The sequence below is a fragment of the Leucoraja erinacea genome, chromosome 21, assembly GCF_028641065.1.
Source record: "Leucoraja erinacea ecotype New England chromosome 21, Leri_hhj_1, whole genome shotgun sequence".
NCBI lineage: Eukaryota > Metazoa > Chordata > Chondrichthyes > Rajiformes > Rajidae > Leucoraja > Leucoraja erinaceus.
This window is the reverse complement of record NC_073397.1, coordinates 21,040,606-21,054,687: the sequence shown is the minus strand read 5'-3', so window position 1 is coordinate 21,054,687 and position 14,082 is coordinate 21,040,606. Positions and strand designations below refer to the sequence as shown.

The following is a 14,082-nucleotide window of genomic DNA, read 5'->3' as shown; positions in this document are numbered from 1 at the left end:
AGACTTCCTTCGTTGAACTTGATGGAGTAAATTTTCTATACACAGTATGTTGTACTTTTATGTGGTTGTCCTTTATGTACGTTCCACTTCTTTCATATTTATTTGCGGAAGTCACTTTCTCCAACTTGTCTTCCAATTGCATGCCCACTGCTTCATCTTTTGGGTTTTGAAATTTATTCTGATGATCATCTCTTAGTGATTTTCCATCAAATATTGAGCAAAATGTTTGATGCTTATTAATACGATCATCTGTTTTATAAGAAGGAGAAAATCATTTCAAATAAACCAGCTACATCAAAAAAAAAATCCAAAATATCCAAATTAAATTTTTAAAGGGCTAATGTTTCAGGTCAAAGACCTTTCAACAGAACTGAGCAGAGTAGAAACAAGTCAGTCTTGGTATGGTTCAATGGTCCTTTATTGTCACGTCTACCTTGAGGTACAGTGAAATTTGATTTACCAGTCATACAAAAAAAGCAACAAGATGCATAACTCTATAAAGATTAAACATAGACTTAAACAGCCACCACAGCAGCATGTGAGAATCCCCAAGGCACACTGCATACGCGGAGACCCACAGCCATCAATTCAATGTCCGGGCCACACACACGTTTCTTCACTGTAATGTGACCAGAGTTGTACTGACCACTGTCACTCTGCAGTTCCTGTCCGCCCGAAAAGTCAGAAAGCCGTCCACACTCGCACAAGACTCCGGGATGTCCTCATGGAGCGATGTCCCCGCAAACACCGAGATCAATGCACTCCCTCCGAATCCTTACCAATGCAGGCAGCACGTCCATCTTATTTTCGGCAGCCTCACATTACCCACTGTGATGGAAGGCAAATAACGTATACCTTCTTTCTTCCTTTTCTCGCATGGTCGGGGCAATCGAAATATCCAGTCGGGATGCTCGAAGCTCCCAGTCGGCGATCGAAGCTCCCGCATCGGGGCGATCAAGGCTCCCGCGATCGGGGCGGTCGGAGCACCTGCGGTTGGAGCTACCGAAGTCAATCCCTAAGCAAGGGACTGCCAGCTCCACGATGCAAGTCGTACCTCCGTCGAGGGAAAAGATAAAAAAGTTCCCCCCAACCCCCTTCCCCCCAAAGTAATACAAAAACTAAAGATACACTAAAACATACAAGTAAAAACAGACTAAAAACAACAAAATAAGAAAGGGGCGAGGCTGCCATGAGGAAGGTAGCGGAGGAAGGATGGGAGAGCAAAGGAAGGAACAAACAGAATGTTTCTATGATATGATGAAATAATGTACCCAGTAAGTTCACAGTTAAGTGCTTTTGTCTATGTAATGTGTTGTTAATGTTATGAAGTCTACATAAAATATGGCCTGGCAAGTGGTGCAGCAGTCGAGCTGCTGCCTCACAGCGCCAGAGACCCGGTTTGATACTGACTGCAGGTGTTATCTGTGCTGAGTTTGTACATCCTCCCTGTGACCACATTGGTTTTCTCCAGGTGCTCCAGTTTCCCCTCGCATTCCAAAGATGTGAAGGTTTGTAGGTTAATTGACTTCTGTAAATTCCCCCTAGTGTGTAGGATGTGAAAGTAGGATAATATTGAACTAGTGTATGGGTGATCAATAGTCGGTGTAGATGCCATGAGCCGAAGGGCCTGTTCCCACGCTGTATCTCTAAACTGAAATGTTGCCCGACATGCTGAGCTTATCCAGCACACTACCCTATACTATCGTGAAGTTTTGGTCATACATTTCTTCCTTCGTATATTATTCTACCTCTCCCTCTGGCTATTGTGGGGCCTATGGAGTGATCGGACCTTTTTGATTTTTGAGCTCTGAATCATATCGCTTGCTAACCATAGCAGACATACCCTCAAGATGTGCTCCGAGTGTCACCGTGACATTCTCCACCTTTCTTACCTCCCTCTCTATCACATCTGAAATATTAAAACCCTGGAATCCCTGGGAGCTGCCAGTCGTATTCCTCTCGCAACCTTGTCTCCATGATGGCCACAACATGATAGTCCCACGCACCAATCCAGGCTGTAAGTTCATCTGCTTCACCCATTATACTTTTTGCATTGAAATAAACACTCATCAGCTTCACTATATTCCTTAACCGTTCCCTCCTGTTATTCCTTTAAGAATTATAAGTATTAATCTCTACCTTCCCATTAGTCCTTCCATTTGCTAACCTTCTACTCTGGTTCCCATTCCCCTGCCACTCTAGTTTCTTATCATGTGATAAAATTTGTCCAAACATATGATAAGACAACATCCATTTTCTCCAGTGATGCACCCTGACCCGCTGAGTTACTCAGCATTTTGTGTCTATCTATGGGAAGCACAGCCCACGGGGAGTCAGCGCAGCCTGCAGGGAGCATGCACAGAGTGAGCAGCCTGCCTACTGCTTCTGCGGCGACCAGCACGACCAGCCGGAAGCTGCAAAGTTGAACTGGAAGCCGGAGAGAGACCGGGATCTGCTGCAAGAGGCTGAAAGCTGAAGGTGCGGGAGGAATAGAGTGCGACCCCCCCCCTTCCCTTTCGAATGGTATGTTAGCTTTCATTGCAAAAGGATTTGAGTATAGGAGCAGGGAGGTTCTACTGCAGTTGTACAGGGTCTTGGTGAGACCACACCTGGAGTATTGCGTACAGTTTTGGTCTCCAAATCTGAGGAAGGACATTATTGCCATAGAGGGAGTGCGGAGACGGTTCTCCAGACTGATTCCTGGGATGTCAGGACTGTCTTATGAAGAAAGACTGGATAGACTTGGTTTATACTCTCTAGAATTTAGAAGATTGAGAGGGGATCTTATAGAAACTTACAAAATTCTTAAGGGGTTGGACAGGCTAGATGCAGGAAGATTGTTCCCGATGTTAGGGAAGTCCAGGACAAGGGGTCACAGCTTAAGGATAAAGGGGAAATCCTTTAAAACCGAGATGAGAAGAACTTTTTTCACGCAGAGAGTGGTGAATCTCTGGAACTCTCTGCCACAGAGGGTAGTTGAGGCCAGTTCATTGGCTATATTTAAGAGGGAGTTAGATGTGGCTCTTGTGGCTAAGGGGATCAGGGGGTATGGAGAGAAGGCAGGTACGGGATACTGAGTTGGATGATCAGCCATGATCATATTGAATGGCGGTGCAGGCTCGAAGGGCCGAATGGCTTACTCCTGCACCTAATTTCTATGTTTCCCCACACACCCCCTTCTCCTCCATCCCCCCTCCCTCACACACACACCTCCTCACCACCCCCCTCCCAAACCCCCCCCTCCCCCACACACACCCTCTCCCCCACACCCCCTCCCCCAACCCCTCCTTCCCCCACACACCCTCCTTCCCCCACACCCCCCTGAGTGGCGGAATATTGCTTTGGGGGAACGGGTTGCGTTGGGGAGACAGGTGAGTGGTGGAATATTCCGTTGGGGGAATGGGTTGCATTGGGGGGGGACCAGGCCTCCCGTGTGACTGGGACCCAACGGGTCCCACTTAGTCTAGTCTTCTTTAAAACCAACATGCAATATTTTATGTTCACCTAGACAGCAGATCAGGCCTTGACAATTTGTATATAACTTTACTATTTCTCACAATTACTTTCATCGTGAAGCTATTAAGAATTCCAAGTGTCATTGATCTAACCAAAGAGCATTATTTATTTAGACACTTTAAATATAGTAACATTTTCAACTCAGCAAATTCAAATGAAAGTTGATATGTGATACTGGGAACAAACTAAATTCCTGTTTTTACTTCAACTGTCTAAGGAAAAAATCTACATTTGCTGAGCAAGAGGTTAGTCATAGTAAAATAAGTTACAAATTAGATATGGATGGCTGAGCGACACAGTAGGTAGGTGTCGCTTCATCATAGCTCCAGCGACCTAGTTCTACCCTGACCTCTGATGCTGGAGTTTGTATGTTCTCCTTGTGACTGGGTGGGTTTCCTCTACTCCTGTCCGCCCCCCCCATGCACCAAAGTCAAACTGTTTGGTAGGCTATTTGGCTATTGTATATTATGCATAGTGAAATAATTGGGGGCCGGGGATTGATGTGAAGGTATACACAGTTGGACAAAATGGCTTTTTCACAGTGGATGGTGTATATGTGGAACAAGCTGCCAGAGGAAGTGGTAGATCTGGGTACAACTGCGACCTTTAAAAGACAATTGGACAGGTACTTGAATAGGAAAGGTTTGGAGAAATGTGGACCAGCTGCAGATAAGTGGGACTAGCTCATTTAGGCAACATGGTCTGCACAGACTAAAGGCCCGTTTCTGTGCTGTATAGCTCAATGACTCTATGCCTCCTTCCATGTCATAAATAAATGTGAGAAATACAAGATGAGAATGTGAGATACCCACAACGTAATTTAGCAGCCAAATTGGATTACCTTGCTGAAATATATATTTTGTACATGTAGTTTGTCTTTCCACAGTACTACAACTTGATGCAGGACTATCAGAAACCCAGCATCTCTTCTTGGGGAAACACTTCCCATTCTTGTGAATATTGTCTAAAAGACCAGGTAATCTAGAAATATTAAAAACATAGATTTCCCTTGTTAAACAAGGCATTATCTTATTTAGCGATCAGACAATGTATCAACATGACCTGAGCAAACCTTCCTTTTGCCAGCCTTCTGCTCTGGATTGCACCCCCTGACACTCGGGTTTAAACCGTGAATAGCAACAGTAAACCTCCTGCAAGAATATTGGTTCATCTCTAGTGCAGATGCAACATATCCCTTTTATACAAATCACCTCTACCCCAGAAGATATCCCAATGGTCCAAAATTGTGAAACACCGCCACCTGTACCAACTGTAAGCCACGCATTCATCTGTCTATTCCTACCCTCAAACACATGGCACCGGAGTAATCCGAGGATAGTACTATCCTCAAGGTCCTGTTTTTTTAAACATTTGCCTAATTCCCTATTCACCCTGAAGGACCTCTTCCCTTTTCCTACCCATGTCATTTGTGCCAACATTTGACAATGACTTCTGGCTGCTCACTCTCCTGCTTGAGAATGCCCTTCAGCTGCATCAAACCAGCCTGGAGATCTATTTGTGGCTACAGCATTTCTGGTCTGTCCCACCAACTAACTGTTGCCCTGTCACAATTGCCCTGTCTATCTTCAGCCTTCCCTGCTGTGCTTCAGAGCTTGGCCTGGTGCCACAGACCCGACTGCTGCTCATACTCTCCTCTGAACAGTCATTCCACCCAATATTATCCAATACTTACTTGTTTTGGAGCACAACGGCAACAGGGTACTCTGCACTCACTACCTACACTTTCTGATCCCTTAGGTGTGGACACATCACTATAACTATCTATTATGCTCTCATGCCGGATGATCCTTAGGTTGTCCAGGCGCAGCTCCAGTTCCCTCATGTGGTCAGTCAGGAGCTGCATCTGGATGCACTTCCCACAGGTGTAGTCCTCAGGGACAGTGGAATTCTCCCTGACTTCCCACATCCTGCAGGAAGAGCATACATCACCTTACTGCCATTTTCACTGCAGAGGTTTTCTAGGAGAGGAACTTGTGAAAGAAGACCGCACCTTATTTAACCCTCAGCCTTGTTGTGAAGCCTCCCAAGCCCAAGCCTAAGCCTCAGCAGCTACCCACATACATTGCAATTCACCACAACACAGGCTGCTCCCAATTGGTTGCTCAGCTCTACCTTCGTATTTTATTATTCAATGAGCCAATTGAATGGTTCTTTTTTAACTGTCCCGCAGCTGCTCTGCTCTTCTTCTGGGCTGGAAACGGACTTAAAACTGACGTTGTAATTGATTGTACTTAATAACCTCTCAATCTATTGCAAAAATACTACTTTTTTGTCGATTATTTTGCCTTGTCCAATAACCTTGTAATTCCATACAAATCTTTTAACTATTTACAATAGTGCGTTGAAAGCACTGTGTGTAGGGAAGCAACCTTTCAGTGCTTAGCATTAACCTGCTTCATTAATCTGCATTCATCTGTCTTCCATCTACATGGTGCCGTCTGGGCAATGCTCTTCCAAAACAAAACTGATTCCACATAAACACTCAGCCTCTCTGTAAATCATCTACTGGCTCAAGTTTGTCAAAGTAATGTTGGGAATTAAGTACTGGATACTGCCACTGGATGTATAGGAAAATGTTTTAAATTACACACAGGTGTGGCACTGATCTTCATCCCACCACAAACTTAATTCCATGACAAATTCCTTGCTTTGACAAAAACGGAACTGAACTGATTATAACGAAGATAGACAGAAAGTGCAACTCATGTTTCTTATCTGATTGTGAGCAGAGCAACTAATTCACTACATCAAGCAGGGCAGGCAAGCAGGACCAAATCGCCAATGGCTACTTCTGTTTCATATTTTCATTACGTACAAGAGCACCATGTGGAGAATATACTGTAAATCTCAGTATCACTATACATTTTACAACATACGCATTAAAGACGAATATAAAGAACTCAGCTTAAAGAAAATAACTTACAATGGTTTTTGTTTCATCACAGGCTGAGAGTCTGGAATAATATCATCCAATCTTCCTAAAATAAAAAAAATTACAATTAAGGACAAGTCATCAGGATCATGTCTAGTGACATAAATAAAGAAAACCTCTTTACCTTGCAGTGTTGTTTGTGAAATTTCATTTTTTTCATCTTCCTGCTGCAGTATTTCAACAACTTTGCTGGCAGTTATCTTCTGCAACAGATAAGATGCTAATAGAACATCATTGTCTTAAGAAAAAAAATGTTATTATTCATTTTAGGAAATGAGGAACACTTCTGTTGACGCTATGTGAATCAGTGGGATATTAATAGAATATACTGCCAAATCATGCATTTACAAAAACATTCAGGCCAGGTAGGCTGCACTGGAAGGTTCAATCCCATGGGATCCACAGAGAGATAGCTGAATGGATAGAAAATTGACTTCATGGAAGGAAGCAGAGGGTGATGGTGGAAGATTGCTTTTCAGACTGGAGGCCTGTGACTGGTGGTGTGCCTCAGGGTTCGGTGTTGGGCACATTACTGTTTATCATCAATATCACTGATTTGATAAGAACGTACATGGCATGATTACCAGGTTTGACACTAAAATGGTATTATAGATAGTGAAGATGATTGTCAACAATTGCAGCAGAACCTTGATCATTTGGACAGTGGAATGGTTGATAGAATTTAATAGAGATGTTGCATTTTGGGAGATCTAATATGGGCAAAACCGACATGGTGAATGGTAGGGCTCTGTTGTAGAGCAGAGGGATCTATGAATGCAGGTACATAGTTCGTTGAAGTGGTGTAGATAGGGTGGTCAAAAAGACTATTGGCACTTTAGCTATCAGTCAGAGTATTAAGTAGAGAAGATGGTAGGTCATGTTGCAGTTATACAAGACATTGGTGAGGCCGCATTTATAGTATTGTGTTCAGTTCTGGGGACCATGTTACAGGAAAGATGTTGTCAAGCTAGCAAGGGTGCAGAGAAAATTTACGAGGATGTTGCCAGGACTCGAGGGCCTAAGCTAGAGGGAGAGGTTGAGAAGGCTAGGGGCGCAGGAGGATGAGGGATGATCTTATAGAAATGCACAAAATCATGAGAGGAATAGATTGGGTAGATGCATAGAGTCTCTTGCCCAGAGTAGGGGAATCAAGAACCAGAGGTTTAAGGTGAGGGGAGAAAGATTTAATAGGAAACTGAGTTGTAACCTTTTTCGCATAAATGGTGGTGGGTGTATGGAATGATCTGCCCGAGGAGGTAGTTGAGGCAGGTGCTATCGCAACGTTTCAGAAACATTTGGACAGGTACAGGATAGGAAAGATTTACATGGATATGGGCCAAACACAGGCAGGTGGGACAAGAGTAGATGGGACATGTTGGTCGGCATGGGCAAGTTGGGCTGAAGCAACTAAGTCAGTTATGACTAAGTCAGTTTTGCAGGAAAGTGGCTGAAGATTCAAGGAAAGCTCATCTTCAGAGGAAGCAGCGTACAGAGTAAGCTTATAGCCTGCAATTTGAAATGCAGCAGGCTGGTTGAATAGATATTGATTTATTATTGTCATGGGTACCAAGATACAGTAAAAATCCTTTTGTGTTCTCTCCAGGCAAATTTGCAGATAACACAAAGCTAACACCACCTAATCCAGGCATCATTCTGGTAAACCTCCTCTGCACCCTTTCCAAAGCCTCCATTCCTTTCCTTTAATGGGGAGCCCAGAACTGCCACAAAACTGCCACAAATGGTGCCTAACCAAAGCCTAAAAAGCTGCATCAAGACTTCTTGAGTCTTATACAACGCTCCGAACAATGAAAGCAAGCATACCATATGCATTCTTTACCACTCTACTATCTATTTGTATTGCCAATTTCTGGGAATTATGAACGCACCCCAAGATGTTAAAGGTCATGCCATTAATTGCGTATTTTCGCCTTGCATTCGACCTCCCAAAATGCAATACCTCACTCTTGCTCGGATTCAACACCATCTGCCATTTCTCCACCAATTTCTGCAGCTGATGTATATCCTGCTGTATACATTGACTGCTTTCCTCACAGTCCGTGACCCCAGTAATCTGTAAATGTAATAATCAACCTGACTACATTTACAATTAAGACATTTCGATATATCACAAATAATAAAGGACCCAGCACTGATCCCTGTGTAACACCACTGGTCATAGAACTCCAGCCTGAATATTGTTATTTCACCACAACTCTGTCTTCATCAGTAAGCAAGTTCTGAATACATACGATCAAGTCACTGTTAATCCTGTGCATTTTAGTCTTCTGGATCAGCCTGCTGTGGGTGACTTTTATCAAATGCCGTACCAAAATCCATACAAACAACATCCACTGCCCTACCCTCAATGATCATCTTCATTGAAAATTTTAATCAAGTTAGTAAGATGTGACCTGCCACGTAAACAACCATGTTGACTATCATTAATTAACCCATTAAATTCCAAATGGGAGTAAATTATATTCTAAAGAATCCTCTCCAATAGCTTCCCTTCCACTGACGTGTGGCTCGCCGGCCAATAATACCTTGGATTCCCTTTACTTCCCTTCTTAAACAAAGGAACAACATTGGAGCTACTCCCCAGTCCTCCTGGAACCAATCTGCGGTTAGAGAAGATGCACAGATCCTCGTCAAAACTTCCGCTATCTCCTCCCTTGCCTCTCTTAATAACCTGGGATAGATCCCACCACACCCTGGGGATATATCCACCTTAATGCTCTTCAAGAACCCCAACACCTCCTCCTCCGATCTTGCATATTATTATTCTCCACACTGATCTCACTGTCCTCCATGTCTTTCTCATTGGTGAATACAGATACAAAGCACTTATTTAGTACCTTGCCCACATCCCCCGACTCCAACCACAAATTCAAACCTTTTTTCTGAGCGGTCTTACCTTCTCCTTGATTACACTCTTGTTTATAATTTAAATATAAAAATGTTTGCCCTTTTAATTGGCTACTTGTTCTTTTCTCCTTGCTTTATATTCCTCAAATACCCTGTCTGATTTCATCCTCTTAAACTGTATATGTGCTTCCTTTTTCTTATCTTCAACCCTTTTGATCCAACTTGCCTTACTTTGCCATCCTCATGGGTTCCCCCATGTTTCTGGCCATTTCGTGCAATTTTACTGTCAGTCCTGACAATATCCTAAGGATCTCAAAGTGTATGTCTTTGGCTTATTGATTACCCTACAGTGGATAACACCCAAGTCCTTCATGACATAAAAGGTGGATGATCCCATCTTTTGTGAAGCTCATAAAATGTCATGTCTTTTCTCCTGGGATTCCTCCTCTAAAACATTTCTTTTCGCAGTCAATTATTGTCACTCGCTAAATTGATGGCCATACTTCCAGAGATTTTCAGATAATGAGGCTAAATAAACAGCAGGACTCTGCTTCTGTGTTTTGTTCTCTCTTGTGTTGGGCAGTTTCACAAGCTGCAATCATATTTCCTGCAATGACTGGTAGCACTGCAGCGCAAGAGGCTATTCAGAAAAAAAAAAAAATACTGTGCCATCATTAAGTAGGGTCAATACAATTACTCCCATTCCCGAAGCTTTACCTTGCAGCCCAACAACTGTTTCTCCTTCTGGTATTTGCCCAATTCTTTTTTAATGTTGTCAATTAATTTACTTTCAATACACTTTTGAATTAATCTCGTATTGTCATGTTTTGTGCTGGATAAAATAATCCCAGCCGCTCCATATAACTAAACTCCTTCAAGTCTGGAATCAAACTAGTATCTATTTTCTGCACCTTGTCAAGAAAAGTTTTAAATTTAGATAACTTGGAATTCGTGATATTTTAGCTGGACTAAAATCATTGTTTTGTACAAGTTCACCTGATAGACAATATTCAAAAATATAGGGATTGAGATAATAAGGAAAAATGCATTTAGTACTCATAAACAGTCAGGTGTACCCGTCCACACTGATTTCTTTACAAAAGATAGAGCAGGCATTGCCACTTATTTGCCCCACATGCCACAATTCAATCCCGCTTGTTATAATGGAAGTGAATATTTGTTCTACTTTCTTCGTGCACCTTAATGTTCTTTTCTTCTACAGGCTTGTGAGCTGCCCGCTCTTCAAGGAGGTCTAGGTAAACGGAGTTTCCTGGTTCCGCTACATCCAATCCAACTTTTAATTCATTATTTTGCCCTGATGAATTCTTCATTTCTAAAGGTGGTTTAATTCTGCTTTTCCTCGCTGGTGTTGCTAATTAACAGAAAAGTTGGTCTGCATCATGCAATGTACAAATAACGTACAAATGTCATTGTTGTACATTAAAATTGAGCATTTAAGTCCTAGAGTATAAAGAAAAAACACTTCAAATGCAGCTGTGTGGTGATACGAATACTAACTGCCAGAGTCTTACAGCGTGGAAACAGGCCCTTCGACCCAACTTGCCCACACAGGCCAATTTATCCCATCTACACTAGTCCAACCTGCCTGCATTTGGCCCATATCCCTCTTAACCTGTCCTGTCCAAATGTTTCTTAAACGTTGCGTTAATACCTACCTAAACTACCACCCTAGGGATATTGTGATTATTTTTGGTCACCCTGCTTGAGGAAAGATGCCATTGTTGGAAAGAGTGCAGAGAAGATTCGCAAGGATTTTGCCAGGACTCGAGTGCTGTTCTATAGGAAGAGATTGGGCAGGCTACGGCTTTAATTCTTTGAGCGCAGGAGGCTGAAATTAGTGTGTCTGTAATCATGAGAGGAATAGATAGGGTCAGCGAACACACCATCCTAAGCCAGGGTCAATGCAGTCTTTTCACCCAGAGTGGTGAATCTCTGGAATTCTCTGCCACAGAAGGTAGTTGAGGCCAGTTCATTGGCTATATCTAAGAGGGAGTTAGATGTGGCCCTTGTGGTTAAAGGTATCAGGGGGTATGGAGAGAAGGCAGGTACAGGATACTGAGTCAGATGATCAGCCATGACCATATTTAATGGCGGTGCAGGTTCGAAGGGTCGAATGGCCTACTCCTGCACCTATTTTCTATGTTTCTATGTTTTTCCCTTCAAGATGGCGGCAGCGGACAGAGGAAAAGAACACTGCCAGCGAGCGAGCGAGCATGGGGCTTACCTCGCACAATCTTGGTGGGTTGGCTGCAGGAAGCACCCAGGGGCACAGAGGCTGAGCATGGCAATGTGAGGCTTAGGTTGGTGTGTTCGCCGACCGATGTCGAAGAGGCATTGGAATTTTTGAGTGGGTTGCTGGAGGCCCTGAAGCAGCTTGGGGCTCAATTAGATCAGGCACCGCTCTAAGTGGTCAGGCACGCGGCACGGACGGGGCCTGCGGCATGGAGCGGCGGAGCAGAGGTAGAGGACATGTTGCCTGGCTAGGACAACCCCTGAAACTCCAACTCAGTGCCGCTTCCAGGTCATCAGTCCTTTATGGCCACGTTAAGAGTCTAACAACTTTTTAAAAAATTGGACTTGAAGTGTACAAGCTGGCACCTAAAATGTGACGACTCTTACGTTCTAATAGGTGCAGGAGTAGGCCATTCGACCCTTCGAACCTGCACCGCCATTAAATATGATCATGGCTGATCATCCAACTCAGTATCCTGTACCTGCCTTCTCTCCATACGGCTTATGTAAACTATCCCTAAGGCGCATCACAGTACGAGTGTTTGGGCTGATCGTTGGTTGGCATGGACTCGGTGGGCTGAAGGGCCCGTTTCCATGCTGTATCTCTAAAGTAAAGTCTAAAGTATAATAACAACATTTAAAAGACATTTGGGCAGGGGCAAGATTTAGAGGGACAAAGGCCAAATGCAGGCAAATTGGACTAGTTTACATAGGGCATTGTGGTGAGCATGGACGTCAGGCCAAACGGTCAGGTTCAGTACTGTATGATTCTAAGACAATTCTATAACTTTGACAAGGTTTTATTGGCTTTATTGTGAGCCAAATTGTATTTAAGTCAATGGTCAATTTTAAGCATTCCTTGACCCAACTGCCATTTCAGAGGCATTTAAAATGTTCAAGCTGACATGATTATAACCTCAATTCCATATGCATGTCTATCTACAATATCCTCTTATTTTTCAAGAACCTCTTCCTTAAAAGGTCTGCTTCTACCATCCTTTAATGACGAGTATTCCAGAGACTCACAATTTCCTGAGAGAAAATATTTCACCTTACATCTGCCTTAAATGGTTGACTCGTTTAAAATAAAAATAGCCACTCATTCTAGATTCTCCCATAAGAGGAAATTACCTCTCCACATCCACCCTATTAAGACTCCTCAACAAAAGACACTAAGTGCTAGAGTAACTCAGCGGGTCAGGCAGTATCTCTGGAGAACATGGATTGGCGATTTCTCAGACTGGGACTCTTGTTAGAATGTTAGAATAACTGCTGTGTTGCTCCAACACTTTGCGTCTGTTTTTTGTAAATGAGCATCTGCAGCTCCTTGTTTCTACGAGACTCCTGTTTCAATGTAAGAAAGTCCCTTTTCAATTTTCTACGTTACTGCAGATATCAAAGCACATATGGGCCAGAGCAGGTATGAATTACAGATTTTACTGATGAAAGATCTTAGTTAACTAGATTAGTTTATTTTAAAAAAAAAAAGATAATTCATGGAGCCCATTGGAGTAAATTGATCCATTTCCTAAAATTCTGGACGTAATTAATCAACTTTAAAATCCTTTGCTGCACTGTTGCGATTTGATTACATGTCTAAGATATATTTGCAGATATATTTCCGTAATGTAAATGCTGCTATGAACTTACAAGTTACTGCAGATGTCATATTTGTCACTACCATTGATACCTCTGATGTCTTCTGCATGCGTGCAGCAAATGGCTAAAATAAAGAAAGTTTAGTCAAATTAATTTCCAAATATTTAATTTATAAAAGCTAGAGAGGTGGCACAAATGCTTGAGTTTAGGAGGATGAGGGAGGGACCTCATTGAAACTTATTGAATAATGTAAAGGCCTAGATAGAGTGGATGCGGAAAGGTTAGTGAATCTGTGGATATCATTGTCAGAGACGGCTGTAGAGACCAAGTCAATGTTAATTTTTAAGGCCGAGATTAACAGATTCTTGATTAGTAATGATGTCAAGAGATTATGGGGAGAAGGCAGGAAAAGAGGTTGTGAAGGAAAGATAGATCAGCCATGATTGAATGGCGGAGTAACCTCGATGGGCTGATTGGCCTATTCCTGTTCCTAATACTTATGAACTTGTGATAAACGTTATGAGGAACTAGGGGGTGCAACCTCGGGATGAAGGTCTGGCGATTTAAAATATAGGAGCAGGAAATATCATGAGAGGGTCAAAGGTTTTTGGACTTCATTACACCAGATAACAGTTGCAAGCTGAGACAACAAAACTTAAATAGTTTAATTTAATGGAGATCAGAGGGATAATAAACATCAAAGTAAAAGATTTTAATGACTAGTGGAGCAAAATCAAGGAGCAGTAAGGTTCACTCATGATCTTATTCCTTGTGTTCCTACTGCCTTTGCCCGAGGTCCTATCACAATTATGGTCTCAGGCTGAAATGCAATGCCTATAGCGAAAATGTCACTACAGATATAGAAAAAACTCTTAAATCCTGCACATCGCCAGGAC

At 42.7% G+C, this 14,082-nt stretch overlaps 1 protein-coding gene across 1 annotated transcript; it reads right to left on the bottom strand.

Annotated features, from left to right (window-relative positions):
* Window positions 1-3,721: 3,721 nt before the first annotated feature.
* LOC129707382 (uncharacterized) lies at window positions 3,722-13,306 on the bottom strand. Its single transcript, XM_055652370.1, has 5 exons — window positions 13,238-13,306; window positions 10,534-10,706; window positions 6,594-6,672; window positions 6,461-6,515; window positions 3,722-4,497 (listed from the first exon to the last, which is right to left on the bottom strand). The coding sequence occupies exons 1-5, from the start codon at window positions 13,293-13,295 to the stop codon at window positions 4,053-4,055; spliced, it is 810 nt and encodes a 269-aa protein (XP_055508345.1). The 5' UTR covers window positions 13,296-13,306; the 3' UTR covers window positions 3,722-4,052.
* Window positions 13,307-14,082: the final 776 nt, after the last annotated feature.